The 18,054-nt window shown below is 43.7% G+C and overlaps 1 protein-coding gene across 1 annotated transcript in view; it reads left to right on the top strand.

Moving 5' to 3' along the window:
- Positions 1–16,178, top strand: part of EML5 (EMAP like 5) — a 151,301-nt gene extending 135,123 nt beyond the window's left edge. The window contains exons 34-44 of the mRNA XM_052646355.1: positions 798–971; positions 2,609–2,817; positions 7,750–7,907; positions 9,379–9,493; positions 11,671–11,859; positions 12,015–12,187; positions 13,863–14,025; positions 14,319–14,422; positions 15,165–15,318; positions 15,781–15,881; positions 16,142–16,178. Coding sequence (XP_052502315.1) covers positions 798–971; positions 2,609–2,817; positions 7,750–7,907; positions 9,379–9,493; positions 11,671–11,859; positions 12,015–12,187; positions 13,863–14,025; positions 14,319–14,422; positions 15,165–15,318; positions 15,781–15,881; positions 16,142–16,178 — 1,577 coding nt within the window. The remainder of the gene's footprint in view (positions 1–797; positions 972–2,608; positions 2,818–7,749; positions 7,908–9,378; positions 9,494–11,670; positions 11,860–12,014; positions 12,188–13,862; positions 14,026–14,318; positions 14,423–15,164; positions 15,319–15,780; positions 15,882–16,141) is intronic.
- Positions 16,179–18,054: the final 1,876 nt, after the last annotated feature.

Genomic DNA, 18,054 nt, shown 5'->3' with positions numbered 1-18,054 from the left:
AAATGCACTTTCATGTATTATTTTACTAAAAGTACTTGTGTTCTGAGACTGAACATAAGTCTGTTTCTTTTTATAGGGTGCAATTCATGAAAAAAGAACAGTTCAAAACTATGGTTTTTTAACGTAAAAATTCCAGAGAACTGGGAAATCTTTTTAAGCAGTAAAAATGGCTACAAAGAAAAAGTATAATTTTTAAAAGGATAAGCCGTTGTATTTCTCCCATAAAATCCTGTTTTTTTAAAAAAATACTGTCTTATAGAGTGATATGCACTTAGCTTTTACCAGATGTATGTCTCTTCGGTTGAAAATTTCCTTTGTGACCTACTCATGTGATTTCCTACCTGTTGCCTTTCACAATTTGTATTCTCTTTCAGTCTCTCCTTCATATAACATAAGTACTAAATATATCTTGGTATTTGATTATTGTGTAATGTTTGCATATTTCTCCATAATATACATAATTATATAAAGACTCAACATGTATCTAGAACATGCATTTTTTGGGAAAAGTTGTTTAGGGTTGTGATTGCCTAATTTGTTTGTCTAAAATCTATTTTCTCAAAAGTGCCGTTGGACTACAGCCTGAGGAAGTAGTCTGTATTTTTTTTCCCTGTTTCTCCTTTCTCTTTCCTTTCCTTTTTTTAAAATTTAGTCTTAGTTTTGAGTTATTTTTTATTAAGTATACAGTCCTTTGGTATGTATTTTTTCCATGTTTCAGACATAAGTATGCGTCAGCCTTAGCAATGGAAACATCTGTAACAGGCGTATTACAGCTGTTGGATGCTATCTTTGTTTAGCCACAGCTCCGTCTATTCACATCTGGGATGCCGTGAACAAGCAGACTTTGTCCATTCTAAGATGCTACCATTCAAAGGGGGTGTGTTCAGTCAGTTTCAGTGCTACTGGGAAACTCCTGCTCTCTGTGGGGCTAGACCCAGAGCATACAGTTACCATTTGGAGATGGCAAGAAGGTAGGATTTTTCTCTTTGTAATTTAAATAAATAAATAAGTATAGGGTGAAATGAATTTTCTATTTCATATTTGTATTAACTTGTTGATTGAAACCGTTTTTCATTACAGCCCTACTCAGTACGCATACAAAGCTGTTGTAGGTGGGTTCCACTTTAAAAACCCAGTGAAATTGGAAACAAAGCATAAATTACTGAGTTACTAATATTAAAAATGATTCACTGCTCTCTCCTTTCAGTAAGAAATTGTGCATGAAAGGGTCTTGTAATTATTCTTTGGTTGGTTATAAAGGATCATTGGAAAAGACTCTGATCCTGGGAGGGTTTGGGGGCAGGAGGAGAAGGGGACGACCGAGGGTGAGATGGCTGGATGGCATCACGGACTCGATGGACGTGAGTCTGAGTGAACTCCAGGAGTTTCTGATGGACATGGAGGCCTGGCGTGCTGCGATTCATGGGGTCGCAAAGAGTCGGACACGACTGAGCAACTGAACTGAACTGAACTGAAAGGATCTTACTGAAGAATGGAAATGAATTATGTTGTAAGTGATAATGGAAGAGCAATAAGGTAATACTACCTGAATACACTTCAGACAAAACTTTGTTATAAAAAGTGAAATTCACCTTTCGGCCAGAACTGCCGTCTTCCAGTAATTCGCCAGCATGAGCAGCACAAAGGGCGAGAGGAGAGGCCCCTGCTGCTTGTTCTCTGGCTCTCAGAAAGCGGGGCCCTGTGCCAGTCCTTTGGCCACACGCTTGCAAGTCCAGGATAAAGGTGACAGTGTAGATATCAAGGGAACAGATACTGTTCAAAATGGAATGCCCCACAAATGACACCATGGCAGAATGGGAGAGGCTGCAGTGTAACTCAGCATGCTGTCTGACTTTATTGTAAAGAAACAGGGGCAAGATTCTTGCCAAGGGAATTAATGTGTGCACTGAGCATTTTAAACACACTGAGAGCCAGGATAGCTTCCCGAAATGCCTGAAGGAAAATGATGAGAAAAAGAAGGACGCTGGAGAGAAAGGGACTTGGGTTCAGCCGAAGCTCCAGCTGGCCCACCCAGAGAAGCACCCTTCCTGAGAACGAGTGGAAAGGAGCCTGAACTGTGGGAGCCCTTTCCCTGTGAATTCATGACCTGATGGGCGCAGAGAGAACGACCTGAACTGTGGAAAAATAAAAAGTGAAATTCATAGAGCTGCACAGAAAAGAAGAGAGATGATGGTTCCCACAGTCTGAAATGCCCCTTGAATTATACTGAAGCTCTCCTCGAGTCATACGTCACTTGCAAAATGTGTAAAAAGGACCCTGGGCACTAGTAATCATCTGTCACATGATTGCTAGGTAGCAGTGCAAGGGACAGGCCGTGTGCGGGGGGGGCGGGGGGGGGGCGCGGGGAGTGGATGCTGCACCATGAGGCTTGTGGAATCTTAGCTCCCCCACCAGAGACTGAACCTGGCCCTTTGGCAGTGAACGTGCCGAGTCCCAACTACGGGACTGCTAGGTAATTCCCTGGGCTTTCTTTCCATAAGCATTTGTTTTTTGAGCTATATGTTTTCAGTAACTGCTTAATCCTATTTAAAAAATCAGCTTAGTTCTTACACTCACCTGGAAAATTCTGTTGTGTCTTTTTTCTTAGGTGCCAAAATTGCCAGCAGAGCTGGTCACAACCAGCGTATTTTTGTGGCTGAATTCCGGCCAGATTCAGACTCCCAGTTTGTCTCTGTGGGAGTAAAGCACGTCAAGTTCTGGACCCTGGCAGGAAGAGCTCTTCTTAGCAAGAAGGGGCTCCTGAGCACTCTGGAGGACGCGCGGATGCAGACCATGCTTGCTGTTGCGTTTGGTGCAGTATGTCTCTTCAATTGCCTGTGGTCGTGTAGCTGTGAATTACCCAGACTGGACTGCTCGGGCTTTTCTCGCCTTAGATAGATGAGCCACGTGGGTGTGGTGTGTATGGCACTGTAGTCCACTAATTCTAGCCTGTGTCCCGGTCCTACCTGTATTTCATCTTTCCAGTTCTGATACTCTGAGAAGTCAGGGAGTGGGAAAGAAAGTGAATGAGGGAGAAAGGTTACCATGGAGACTTGAGTCCTTGGGCTGTGGCCATTTCCAAAAGCTGTCCTTAACCTTCTGTCACCCTCCGTCTCCGAGGCCCTAATAATTTGTCAGAATAAAAGACAAATTGTGACGTATGACTTTCCAGTGTTTAAGAGGGTGCTTGGTTTAGGATTTCCTGTGCTTCCTGTTGTCTTAACTCACTGCTTATCCTGAGGTTGGAAGTGCTCGGGGCCCGCATCTCATCAGGGGAAGAACGCGAGCACAGCCCTGCCCTGGCTTCCTAGGAAGGGTGCTCGAAGGCTGTCTCTTCCCCAGCCCCGTGCCACTTGGACTTCTGGTTTACAAGACACTTCTCTTTCCTTTAATATCTTGTCCTGGCCAGGGTTTTTCAATCCTTTGGTGCATCAAAAACCTAAGTTGGTTTTCTTTAAGTATTTATGTTGGGTGTGTAATACTTGAAGGAAGAAAAGTATAATTCTGGAATTTTAAAACTTACATTTTTGAGGAAAAACACCACTGAAAATGCTCATTATGCCATGTCAAACTTCAGCTAAATATCATGGAGTTTATTAATACAAGACCAGTAATTTTCTTTCCTGATGAAAAATGTATACGCTCAAATGCTTGACATTATTAAATCATACACATTAACTTTCTTCACATATAAAATTCCTTATTTAATCAATTGCCCATTCCCAGTGGAAAATAAACTTGAAGATAAGCATTTTAGTCCTAATTGACTTTATTATGTTTGAAGCAACAGTGCAAATCAGTGCAAATGTTTTGTTACAAAATGGGCAGTGTTCATCGCATCTGCTGCTGTGGGCAGGAGTCCCTTAGAAGAAATGGAGGTGCCCTGATAGTCAACAGAAGAGTCTGAAATGCGGTACTTGGGTGCAGTCTCAAAAACGACAGAATGATCTCTGTTCGATTCCAAGGCAAACCATTCAGCATCACAGTGATCCAACTCTATGCCCCAACTATTAACACTGAACAATCTGAAGTTGAACGGTTCTATGAAGACCCACAAGACCTTTTAGAACTAACACCCAAGAAAGATGTCCTTTTCATCATATGGTACTGGAATGCAAAAGTAGGAAGTCAAGAGATACCTGGAGTAACACGCAAGTTTGGCCTTGGAATACAGAATGAAGCAGGACAAAGGCTAACAGAGTTTTACCAAGAGAACGCACTGGTCATAGCAAACACCCTCTTCCAACAACACAAGAGACGACTCTATATGTGGACATCATCACACCATATACTGAAATCAGTTTGATTATATCCTTTGCAGCCAAAGATGGAGAAGCTGTATACAGTCAGCAAAAAAAAAAAAAAATGACCAGGAGCTGACTGTGGCTCAGACCATGAGTTCCTTATTGCCAAATTCAAACTTAAATTGAAGACAGTAGGGAAAACCACGAGACCATTCAAGTATGACAGTGGAAGTGACAAAGAGATTAAAGGCATTAGAGCTGAGAGAGTGCCTGAAGAACTGTGGATGGAGATTCGTGATATTGTACAGGAGGCGATGATGAAAACCGTCCCGAGATGAAGAAATGCAAAAAGGCAAAAGAGTTGTCTGAGGAAGCCTTACAGATAGCTGAGAAAAGAAGAGAAAAGACAAAGGAGAAAAGGAAAGACATACCCATCTGGATGCAGAGCTCCAAAGAATAGCAAGGAGAGACAAGAAAGCCTTCCTCAGTGGACAGTGCAAAGAAACAGAGGAAAACAACAGAATGGGGAAGACTAGTGATCTGTTCAAGAAAGTTAGAGATACCAAGGGAACATTTCATGCAAAGATGGGCTCAATAAAGGACAGAAATGGTATGGACCTAACAGAAGCAGAAGATATTAAGAAGAGGTGGAAAGAATACACAGAAGAACTGTACAAAAAAAATCTTCATGAACCAGATAACCACCATGGTGTGATCACTCACCTAGAGCCAGACATCCTGGAATGTGAGGTCAAGTGGGCCTTAGGAAGCATCACTACGAACAAAGCTAGTGGAGGTGATGGAATTCCAGTTGAGCTGTTTCAAATCCTGGAAGATGATGCTGTGAAAGTGCTGCACTCAGTATGCCAGCAAATTTGGAAAACTCAGCAGTGGCCACAGGACTGGAAAAGGTCGGTTTTCATTCCAATCCGACAGAAAGGCAATGCCAAAGAATGCTCAAACTACCGCACAATTGCACTCATCTCACAGGCTAGCAAAGTAATGCTCAAAATTCTCCAAGCTAGGCTTCAACAGTATGTGAACCAAGAACTTCCAGATGTTCAAGCTGAATTTAGATCTCAGAGGAACCAGAGATCAAATTGCCAACATCTGTTGGATCACAGAAAAAGCAAGAGAATTCCAGAAAAACATCTACTTCTGCTTCATTGACTATGCTGTAGCCTTTGTGTGGATCACAGCAAACTGTGGGAAATCCTTAAAGAGATGGGAATACCAGACCACCCAGCCTGCCTCCTGAGAAATCTGTATGCAGGTCAAGAAGCAACAGTTAGAACCAGACGTGGAACAACGGATTGGTTCCAAATTGGGAAAGGAGTACCTCAAGGCTGTATATTGTCACCTTGCTTGTTTAATATGCAGAGTGCATTGTGTGAAATGCTGGACTGGATGAAGCACAAGCTGAAATCAAGGTTGCTGGAAGAAATATCAATAACCTCAGATATGCAGATGACACCAGCCTTAGGGCAGAAAGCAAAGCAGAACTAAAGAGCCTCTTGAGGAAAGTGAAAGAGGAGAGTGAAAAAGCTGGCTTAAACTCAACATTCAAAAAACCAAGATCATGGCATGCGGTCCCATCACTTCATGGGAAATAGATGGGGAAACAATGGAAACAGTGACAGACTTTATTGGGCTCCAAAATCATTGCAGATGGTGACTGAAGCCATGAAATTCAAAGATGCTTACTTCTTGGAAGGAAAGCTATGACCAACCTAGATAGTATATTGAAAAGCAGAGATATTTCTTTGCCAACAAAGGTCCGTCTAGTCAAGGCTATGGTTTTTCCAGCAGTCATGTATGGATGTGACAGTTGGACTATAAAGAAAGCTGAGCACTGAAGAATTGATGCTTTTGAACTGTGGTGTTGGAGAAGGCTCTTGAGAGTCCCTTGGACTGCAAGGAGATCCAACCAGTCCATTCTAAAGGAGATCAGTCCCGAATATTCATTGGAAGGACTGATGTTGAAGCTGAAACTCTAGTACTTTGGCCACCTGATGCAAAGAGCTGACTCCTTGGAAAAGACCCTGATGTTGGGAAAGACTGAAGGCAGGAGGAGAAGGGGACGACAGAGGATGAGATGGTTGGATGGCATCATTGGCTCGATGGACATGAGTTTGAGCAAGCTCTGGGAGTTGGTGATGGACAGGGAGGCCTGGCGTGCTGCAGTCCATGGGGTCGTAAAGAGTCGGACACGACTGAGTGACTGAACTGAACTGACTCAGTTTAAGCCTTTTTGAATATCCTCTAATCTTCCCTCGTGGCCCAGTTGGTATAGAATCCACCTACAATGCAGGAGACCCAGGTTTTGATCCCTGGGTCAGGAAGATCCCCTGGAAAAGGAAATGGCAACCCACTCCAGTGTTCTTGCCTGGAAAACCCTTTGGACGGAGAAGCCTGGCGGACTACAGTTCACAGGATCACAGGAGTTGGAAACCACCTAACCACTAAGCCACCGCCATGCTAGGGGCTAGGTGAAGAGCAGGGCAGGTAAAATGCTAGTGTTTACATCCCAGTCGCAGATGAGGCATAAATTAAGATGCTCTCGTATGACAAGTATCATCGTTTTCCAAATGTGAGTTACAGAGATTAAGCATAAATATGAGGAATTTGAAATAATATTAAATTGTTGCAGGGGAATTAAACATACAAACTAGTATTCTCAGAAAGATGAAAGAAAGTCTGTTTTTGGTATAATTCAAATCTTACTTTCTGATTGGTTCTTTCCATATTGTTTTCGGAGCAGGATCTTACACAAGCTGCTCTAAAAGGGAAGTTAAATCGAGACAAAATAGCAATAATGCAGGATTTGATTTCTCTTGTTTTTGCATAAATGAACTATATCAAGATTGAAATTTTTGAAATCATCTAAAGCATTCTTAAACTTTTGGTACCTTAACAGATTTATCTTATTTTTGGATTCATGCAGAAATGCATTGACTTTAGTATTTTAAGAAATCATGGGAAATGTTAATTTTCATATACAACTGCAAAACTACTATTTTGCTACAGATAAGTTTCACCTTCCATGACAAAATATTTTATCAAAGCTATCAAAACTATTATGAAAGTTATTTTCACTTCCTGTTCTTTTTTCCACTCTGGGTTACTAGTGACTTTGAAGTTAACTCCTTGGGGAACTAGAGGGAAGCGATTCAAAGGGGTGAAATAAACCAGGATCACAGCATTGTTAATTCAAAGGGAACTCAGAGAGTGTGAATGCTCTCAGTTCACACGTGAAAAGTTGACACTGGCGGGGGTTAGAAGTCTCGACCAAGGTTACTCCAGCTAATAGGCAGCAGGCGTGGAAAAGAAGGCGGCCCTAACAGCCTTGAGTTCAGGGTCTCTGACCCTTGACCCCACTGTTTCTCCTGCCATCCGTGCTCCTCATATCAAAAGGGTGACCGCAGCTCATGCTTGCATAGAGAATTGCTGTTTGACTCTGCCGAACCTTTGATGAGTTTATCTCCCCTTCCCCACTCCTTTTCAGAATAACTTGACGTTTACAGGTACCATCAGTGGAGATGTGTGTGTGTGGAAAGACCACATATTGTGTAGAATCGTGGCCAGAGCTCACAACGGGCCTGTGTTTGCCATGTACACCACCCTTCAAGACGGGCTGATCGTCACCGGGGGCAAGGAGAGACCGTGAGTCCCCTTTCTTTTCGCAGCCTCACTGAACACCCCTGCGTCATGACGCTGTGGTTCGCAGTTACGTCAGGGTCACGGGGATTAGCCTCTCTGACCTTCCTCCTCAAGTGCTTCTCCTTTATTGCCTTTTGTAACAGTGCCTTCGTGATGATTCTTATTTCTGGCCTTAAATCGCTCCCAGTTTTTTTGACATTGTAGGTAAATGTAGGCTCCAGCAACTGGGGTGATCATTTTTTGGAATATTCATGGGTAGCTATCCTGCAGGTTAGGAATTGATTTTCATGTCTCTCTGCCTGTGTAAATACTTGCTGAGTAGCATTCTGCTGGTGACCTTTGCGGGGATCCTTGTCGTTGGGTTTGGGATGCATCCTGACTGCTTTCTGTTCTGTTCAGACTGGATACTAAGGGCTGGGGCGCACGCCGCCGGACTAGAGAAGGATGAGGGGTGCCAGAAATAGGGTTAGCCTGGTTTGCTTGTGCTCGAGGCAGACTTGTTAGATAAAGTTAAGACAAGACCTCAAAGTGTAAGTCTGAAGAAAGGCCTTTTTCTGAGTAACTTAAATCTCCCAGTGGAAACGAGATACTTACCATTGATTTCCTACTAATACCTTCATAGCCTTGTTAAAGTGGAATGTATATGAGACCAGGAAATAAGTGCATTCCTAGACAGCATTGAAAGAACCCACAAACACGCAGCAGCGTCGGCCTTTCACGTAAAGGAAGACTGTAGCAGCGCTGCAGGAGTATGGTTCTGTCCTAAGACAGTTCGTCTAGCAGAAAAGAAAGGAATACATTTTCCACCTCTTCCAAAAGCAAAACCGTAAATAGGCTACATCTGACCTTTTACACGTGTTACTGCGACACGTGTGCTTCCAAACCTCAGCTAGCCTTGCACACTTCTACTCACTAGTAACCGATTCAGCTGTGGCATATTTAATAATAGGTGGAGAGAAATGTGCCCTTTGGGCCATGAAAATACATTCTGTAGCATACCATTGCTAATCCTATTATCTAACCTTACATTTCCATTTTCCTCGTACCATTGAGTCATTTTGGGGACTTCCCTGGAGATCCAGTGGTTAGGACTTGATGCTTTCACTTCTGTGGCCTGGGTTCAATCCCTAGTGGGGGAACTAAGATCCCGCAAGCCACATGGCATGGCCAGAAAAAAAGAAAAGAATCATTTCACACATTTCCTTACTAAAAAGTATTATGAGAGTAAAAGGTATATATGGCGAGGACAGACTAAGCAGACTGATGCTTACATCTGAAACATTTATTTCCATAGAATTTGCTTGAACTGAATGCTTGAGACCCAGTGTGTGTTTAAATTGCCATAGAATCTTTAATGCAAAGACTGGAGCATCTTTTAGCGTTCTGCTTGTAGTTTAGTCTTCGTTTATAATAAAAAGTATCTGTAAGCGCCAACAGTAAGCGCGTCTTCTGGCCTGGGCGGTTCTTTCCTCAGGTCAAAGGAGGGAGGAGCCGTCAAGCTGTGGGACCAGGAGCTGAGGCGGTGCCGCGCCTTCCGGCTGGAGACGGGCCAAGCCAGCGACTGCGTGCGCTCCGTGTGCAGAGGCAAGGTGCGCGCCGGCGGGGAGCCGGGCACTCGGCGCCTCTCCCACCTGCAGCTCGATGGACAGCGCTGAAAAGATGCACAGTCCAGTATCCCTGCCTCTTCTCTGCTACTTTCTTTGCAGAAAGACAAGAAGTTGCTCCCTGAGCTCTGTATTTATATAGCTCCTCGTTTTCTTGAATCCACTCCAGTAGACAGTTGAATTTGCCAGTTGACTCGTTTTGATTAAGTCAGCTGTCTCCATTTGATGAAAAACCACACATTGCTCTAAAAACCATAAACACGCATGCACTCACAATAAGTGTGTTTACAAAACGCACACATGCATTATCCTTAGTCTAGTAAATAGTAGGTATGCGTACTTTTATTTACAGTTACTTTTAACTAAAATCCAATACTTTCTTCCCATATCCCAATGCACTTACTCCTCTTTGGAGGTTTTCAGACTGAGATATCACAGTCAGCGTCAAAACTTGGATGCTGGAGAAGCGAGGCACGCGGTGGTCAGCGTGGCCTAACGCCTGGCCGAGTGCTTCTGGGTGCGCCTCTGGCCATAGAAAGCTTTGCGTGAACTAATGCCTGGCTTGCTTAGATTAGTCCAGGCAAAAAGTTCTCTGAGAGTAGGTGGTTTTGGTTTTGGATGCAGATCCAGTGTGTGGACGCTGAGCTCAGGAGTGCTTCCCACACAGCACCAAGGAATTCTCCAGCGTGTCCATAAATTCAACCATATCCTGAAGGTATCTACCAGAGAAAGCGTCAGGTTCCACAGGAGGTTGGAGGCTCAGTCCTGCCAGACTGGCCCGCCCCACACCCCTTCAGATGCCAGGTTGTTACTGCCTGGACCTCTGGTCAGCTGTCATTCGGAGGTTCCACAGCTCTTCTTGGATTAAAGACACCAGTCCGTCACCTGTGCCCTGATCCACGGGCTCTAAGTGAGAGAGTTGTACAGCGCCTCCTCGGGCTCAGTTAACTCGCTTGAGCGGCTTACTGACTCAAGAGACGTGTTCCTTACTGGATCAGCAATTCACTGTGAAGAATGTAGCTCGGGGACAGCCAGACGCAGAGCTGCCCAGGGTGGCGTACGTGGGGCAGGGCGGAGCTTCAGGCCACCCAGCCTGCCTCTCCCCTTGCTCAGCAGCCTGAGAGCTCTCCAAACTCTGGCCATTGGGGAGGCTTCTTGTGCAGTCTTGGCTGATTAACTCGTTCACTATTGGTCGTCTAGCCCCTCTCCCATCCCCGAGGTGTGGGAAATAGAGAGTGAAACTGCCAGGCTACCTCCTAAGCACATGGTTGGGTCCGCCGGCAACCACCCCCCTTACGTGAGGTCCAGATGTCACCTTATTAACATAAAAGGTACCCATCTTGTTCACCACCCAGGGGAACTCCAAGGGTTTTAGAAGCTTCCCCGGTGGCTCAGCTGATAAAGAATCCACCTGCAATGCAGGAGACCTGGGTTTGATCCCTGGGTCAGGAAGGTCTCCTGGAAGAGGGCATGGCAACCCACTCCAGTGTCCTTGCCTGGAGAATCCCATGGGCAGAGGAGCCAGGCGGGCTACAGTCCACGGGGTCGCAGTCAGACTTTCACTTTTAGGAGCTTTATGTGAGTAACTGGGAACAAGACCAGACATACTGAGTGTCTGCAAGTTAAGGTTTTTCGATTCTAAGATAGTGCAAGAGTGATACACATCCGGTGGAAAGCATACTTCGAATGTTTAGTTTGCTCGTCCCCAGCCAGCGACCTCTGGTCCGGCCCTCCCGTGACGCGGAGCAGCACAGCTCACCCTAGCTCCCGGGCAGCCACGCACTCACAGGGATCAGTAGTCGGTGCACCTACAGCGACTGTCTGTACCCAGGCAGTCACACTGTGCTTCACTTTCAGGACGGTACTCGAGAAACAACACGAGCCGTCCAGCACGTTGCTGTGGATAGGCTTAGCTAAGCATCCTGCGCGTGTGTAAGGTAGGCCAGGCTGCCGTGTCTGGTAGGTTAGCTGTGTGAAGTGCACTCCTGACATTTTCACCTTATGATGGGCTTATCAGAGGCAGCCCCGCTGCAGGCCGAGGAGGGTGTGTGTATTTCCTACTGCGAGTCGAAGCATCACATAGGTCAGCAGGTCATCCTTAGGTTGCGAAGAGCAGCAACTGTGGTGGTCCAGTAACTGTTTTGGCCCCACTTGTGTTTCAGGGCAAGATACTGGTAGGGACAAGGAACGCTGAAATCATTGAAGTTGGAGAGAAGAACGCTGCGTGTAACGTCCTGGTGAGCGGGCACGTGGACGGCCCTGTGTGGGGACTCGCGACCCACCCCTCCAGGGACTTCTTCCTGTCCGCTGCGGAAGACGGGACAGTGAGGCTCTGGGACATTGCTGACAGAGTGCGTGCAGCTTTTAAACGATGTTACGGTTTCTAAGCAGCAGAGTCCTAAGTTGCACTTAGCGAGTTCACAACTGTGTGGAGGATTTGGGGGACTTGACTTTGTAAGTTCTCTACTTAATGTCGTTCTCTCTGACCCCCCTGGTTCTGATGCAGAAGATGCTGAACAAAGTGAATCTGGGACACGCTGCTCGTACCGTCTGCTACAGCCCGGAAGGGGACATGGTGGCCATTGGGATGAAAAACGGAGAATTTATCATTTTACTTGTGAGCTCCCTGAAGATATGGGGAAAGAAGAGAGACAGACGGTGTGCGATCCACGACATCAGGTCAGTCAACCAGCGGAACGGGATACCTAGGGTATTCTCTAAGTGATCCCGCTTGAATTTGGAGAAAAGGTCCTTGGTGCCTGTAGCATCTCACCCCACCATAAACTGCGCGCTGAGACGTGGCTGCTCGTGTGCGTGCCTGCTTCTCCTTACTGAGTCATGAGTTTGCTGGGCATCAGCCACAGCACCTTGTGACAGCAAGTCCTCGGGGATGCTTGAGGAACACATGTCCAGCAAGCTCATCTCACCAAGAGTTATCTTTCACCTGCCCTTTGAAAGCCTGGGAAGTTAGGGAATTCCCTGGGTTCAGTCCCTGGTCGGGGAACTAGGGTACCACAAGCAGACGGCACAGTAAAAAAAAAACCTGGAAAATTAAAACCCCTAACATCTCTTACAAAGCCTAGAAAATAAAACTTTCAACCTCAAACACCTTCTCTTAATCTCTACTGAGTATACAGTTCATTCCTTTAATCCATTGTCAGTGAACATCTGTGCTCCAGAATCTGAATTAAAATTCTTCTGGAGCCTTTTTCAGTGCTTGAGTTTTTGTTAACAGTGGTTACCATTTACTGAACCCGGGACTTCCCAGGGGGGCACTAGTGGCAAGGAACCCACCTGCCAGCCCCCGAAATGTAGACAACCTGCGTTCCATCCCTGGGTCGGAAGACCCCCCTGGAGGAGGGCATAGCCACCCGCTCCGGTCTTCTTGCCTGGAGACCCCCGTGGACAGAGGAGCTGGGGGGGCTATAGCCCATGGGGTCGCAGAGTCAGACATGACTGAAGCAGCCTTAGCACACGTGCACACTATTTACTGAGCACTTGTGTCATCAGCAGAGATTACTGAATCGGATCTGTCAAAACTTGCTCTCTTTTACCAGTAAGACCGTTTTTACATTTGACACCTTCCTCAGGATGTCAGTATATAAAACAGTAACTATGGCTTCCCTACGCCCTCCAGTGTTCGGAAGGTATGTCAGCAAGACCGCCAGAGCCTTTTCAAAACACCGAACTGCATGGCTTCACGTGATCACTAGGCAAACAGTACTTAGTGTATTTATGTGGCAGATAGTATTTTACTTAAAAATAACTTCTTCCAAACTCCAAGTCGTATCCCTTCATCTAACAGCCTGACATGAGTTAAGCTGGTCTGTGTCCCTTGCTGTTAAGATACAACCTTCACAGATAAAAGAACCCTATCTTACTGAATTATGTAACCAAGTAGTATATGTAAATTGTTAGTGGTTTTTTAAAAGCTGAGATATTTTTAAAGATGAAATGAGGAATCACTTAACACTGACGTAAAATATAAACCTGTTTCATGTAAAACAAATACGGTATCAGTCTACAAAATCTGTTTTGCCTATCAGGTAAATCTGTTTGAGGCCGTATTACACACACTCATCTTGAATACTTACTAAGGACTAAACAGGAAGAGTCACTGGTCTGAGGTTGTTTTAGTTGATGTGGCTTCAAGGGGCCTTAGCTGTGGCGCCCGGGCTGAGCTGCCCCGCACATGGGATTCCAGTTCCTGGACCAGGGATCTGAGCTGCGTCCCCTGCACTGGGAGGTGGATTCTCAGCCCCTGAGCTACTAGGGAGGTCCCTTGAATGTGCACACTGCTGTATTTCATGTGGTCTAATGCATCTTTGCATGTCATCTCTTGTCGTATGTTCAGATTTAGTCCAGATTCCCGGTTTCTAGCCGTGGGTTCCAGTGAGAATTCAGTGGATTTTTATGACCTAACACTGGGCCCCACCCTTAACAGAATCAGCTACTGCAAAGACATTCCCAGCTTCGTCATTCAGATGGACTTCTCTGCAGACAGCAGGCATCTCCAGGTACAGCGCCCACTGCACTTCAGTTCTGCTTCTGCATGTTAGTGCTTTTGAAACTCCCGTTCCCAGCTCAACTCTTGCCTTTCGTCACTACCACTGTTCACGGTTTCTGTATGATTCCTTACTAATCTGTTCTTCTGAGTCCTTTTTTTTGCTCAGACTTTTATTCTCATCTTTTAGTCTTAATTATTTTAGAAGTGTAAATCAAACAGCATTTTGCCAGTATACTATAAACTGTTTCTGGATTTTTAGTTCTCACATGATGGGATTCTTGTTCCATTTTAATATTATGAAAGGTCTCCACTGGTTGCTATAAACGGCATGTCTATGAAGTGCCTTCAGGAAAACATCTTACGGATCAGGCTGCCATTGACAGAATTACTTGGGCTACATGGACTAGGTAAATATTTCTTGTATTCAGAAGGGAAGAACTAACTAACTGAAAGTCAGGAAAATTAGAAAATTTCTGAACAGCTAGAGCCATTCCCAAGGGAAAGTAATTGAGTTTTAAGTTTTTGTTACCATCTTGAATTCTTCCTAAGAAAATGATATACTCAGGGTGGGACCCCTCTTGATCAAATATGTTTCTATATCAGTTCTTTTAATTAAAGGAAATCAAAGTTGTGACTTTAAAGATATCATGATATTTCCTTAAGTAGGTTTAATAACCAACAAAAACATGTATTGAGTATTGTTAGGCAATAGTATTATTTCTCTTTCTGTAGGAATGTTATTGATAGCAGCTGTTAGAAATGAAACCTTATGAGTGGGTTCAAAGTTGCTGGCTGTGAAACTGTTAACCATGAGTAATAATCAATGAAAATGAAAGATACCATCAAATTCCTGTAACATAAACACTTAATTTTTAAAATAGTTCTGTCAGCTATTGTAAAGTATTAATTGAATTTTTGAAAGATTTAGTCTAGAAACCCTTAAAACTGTAAATTTTCAAAAAGAAAAGGTATATGTGTGGGGGATTCACATCCCAGGAGAAACTCAGGCTTCCGGGTAATGCCTTTTCATAATTTATTCTTATATCTAAATAACATAATTAGGTACTTAGAGATTAATTACCATAAAACTTTTTCAGGATGGTAAACCTGTGTTTGCTATGGTGGGTTTTTTTTATTCCTTCTCTGTAGTATTCTAGGAGATGAAGTTATGGGAATCTGGTCCAGACACGCTGAGAAAGCGGATGTCAACTGTGCCTGTGTGTCTCATTCAGGAATCAGCCTGGTAACGGGAGATGACTTTGGCATGGTTAAGTTATTTGACTTCCCATGTCCTGAAAAATTTGTAAGTTTATCTTGGGTTTAGTAGTTTATGTAACTTTACCCCCAATGTACTTTTAATCATTAGTACATTTTCCCACATAATATGTGCTAAAATATATTGTCATCTCATGATTTGAAAATATTTTGAAATTTGATTCTAAACTTTTTTCCAAACTTCCTAAATCCATTACTCTGAAATAAGTGGTTAGAAATTATCTCCCCTTGCCCTCAAGTCATGCCATCTTCTCAAACTATCCTAACAAAGCTGCACTCAGCCTTTTACCAGACCTTTAATCCATCTGTTACCACACTGCAAATGCTTTTCAACGCAGACCCATCACTCTGAAAAAGCATTTAATCAATAGCTGTGGTCCAAACTGCTGACTCTCTCCAGTCTTTGTGATGGAGACAGTGGTTCCTGACAGAAACCTTTGACTTCAGAGTTTATCACACACGCTGAGCCTTGTTCTTTATTGTTTTTTAGGCAAAACACAAAAGGTTCTTGGGTCATTCACCCCACGTGACAAACATTCGATTTACCAGCGGTGATCGACATGTTATTAGTGCTGGCGGTGATGACTGCAGGTTGGTGACTTTCTCAGCCCAAGATATGCCAACTTACTAAAAGAGATTTAATCACTTCTTCTGACAGGTTCTTGTATGGACTCAGCTAGTCAACATCATTAAGGTAGCAAAACCAGGTGGCTCTTTGGAGTTTGTATACTGTGTACTAAAAGGACTTAAAAAGGAAAAACTTTATGCATGTATGATTTGAAAGCTTAATTGAAAAACTGTTCTGAGAATCTAGAAAGATCATGAACTCACTGCTGTTTTTCTGATTGCAGTTTATTCGTCTGGAAATGTGTACATATGCCTCACTGAAAGATACGGATAAGATTCTGTAAATTAACAGCCTTGAGAAAAGCAGGACTACACAAGCGGAAAAAATAATCAGAACCAAGCCCTGCACAGTCAAGTGGTGCTAACTTAAGATTGAAACAGGGATAAAATGCCCAAACTTGTCAAAATGAAGATTGATCGGTTCAAAATATTTGTAATATACACGAGGTAACTGTCCATAATCCACACACTGCCAGGTAATCCCATGTCAAGAAAGGATTAAATGAACTGATGGTGACAGCCAGACCCCACTCTGGGGCGTGTGCAGATCTGGCAGGCCTGCTGGGGAGGTTTGGGAGACAGAGCTCCTCAAAAAAATGAACCAAAACCTCAAAAACCCAACTTGGATAATTTTCATCCTCTTTTTTTTTTTAGCAAAACTTTTTTTTTTTTTTTAATTTTTATTTTCCAAGATTCAACTGTTTAGTATGTTATCTTTGTGTTTACATAAGGAAATATACCATCACCCTAAAGGATCACAGTTTTTAAAAGGCAAACATTATTTTCCCTAAAAAAATATACACGAGGTCTACTGGAGAATATAATGCTTCCTAAGCGTTAATAAGCTCCCACTTATAAAGGACATTTTTCTCCTGAAAGTTTTAAATTCAAGAGCAAATCCCAAGTCAGTAGTTTACGATCACTACTTTTTCATTTTTGAGCTGCCACTCTTACGTCCAGATTTCATCCCTGTAACTCAAACAGTAAAACATGATTATAGCCTCATTAATGGAAAAGTACGATAAACAATCATTTCCAGTGATGTACAGTTTAAGGTTTTAGACAGTAGTACTATTTTAACTGGGAGAGAATGCTGAGTATTTAAAGATGCAGGCTAATAGAAACATTTACCATGTAAACTAAAGCATTAAATTCACATTTACAAAGTTACACAATTTAGTAACTCTTGAAATAAAATTTTTATAGCCTTTTTTTCTATGGAAAAACTTGTTTAACGTATGCCACCCCATAGGCTGACTTCCAAAAGGAATGAATATCGGTCCACTTATGAAACTTGTCTGTGACAACCCTTTCTTGGTGGACTGGGGCTGAACTCTGAGATCTTCACTCCTGTTCACTTTAAATGCTGCCAAAGACCAGTACTTGCCATTCAGGAACTTCCTGTTTAGCTCACTTGTAGTTTCCTGATGACTGGAAATTATGCAGACTGCTATTTAAAAATATATTTTTCTAAGTATGAAGAAGTTTAAGATGCTGTATTGGTCCTATGACTTTTTATTTTCATGTGTTAATTATCTTTGTAGTGTAAGAGAGCCTTTCAGGTTTCTGGTTATCTGTTTTCTATGTGCAATACCCTGTAAATATGAAAACCAGAAAAGGCCAAGTTACATCATGAAAGCCCAACCAGTGACTGAACCTGGTCCGTTTTAGAGCTCTGAACAGCTGCGTCTGAAGGACTGACTGGGCTGTTCCTTTAAGAAGCTTGAAACATTAAGATCATTTTCTTTCATTTTCGTGTCAGTGGATTCTCCTAAATTAAGCCCAATTTGATGAAACACTAATATTTAAAGCTTCTGTTCATGTATACTATAAAAGAGCAATTGATAAAGCTAAAAATTCCCCTGAACCCCACTTCCCCTCTATTTGAGGCGGTTGCAGCTTCAGATGTTCCTTGGGTCAAGTTTACCTGCTTCTGGCTAAAGAGAAATTCCAGTCTCATTACACGCCGGGTAGAAACTCCGGCCGTAATCACAGAACCACATAGGGTGACCTGCTTCCCCCGCGTTGTCCTTCCCGCGGTCAGCGTGCGGCGGCCTCAATCCCCGCTGTCCGTGTCCCGACGCGGTCCCGCTGAGTTCAGTCGTCAGCCCACAACCGCCGTCCTCACACCAGCCAT

This window comes from Budorcas taxicolor, chromosome 10 (genome assembly GCF_023091745.1).
Source record: "Budorcas taxicolor isolate Tak-1 chromosome 10, Takin1.1, whole genome shotgun sequence".
Taxonomy (NCBI): domain Eukaryota; kingdom Metazoa; phylum Chordata; class Mammalia; order Artiodactyla; family Bovidae; genus Budorcas; species Budorcas taxicolor.
The sequence above is the reverse complement of the archived record's forward strand: the minus strand, read 5'-3'. Positions and strand labels throughout refer to the sequence as shown.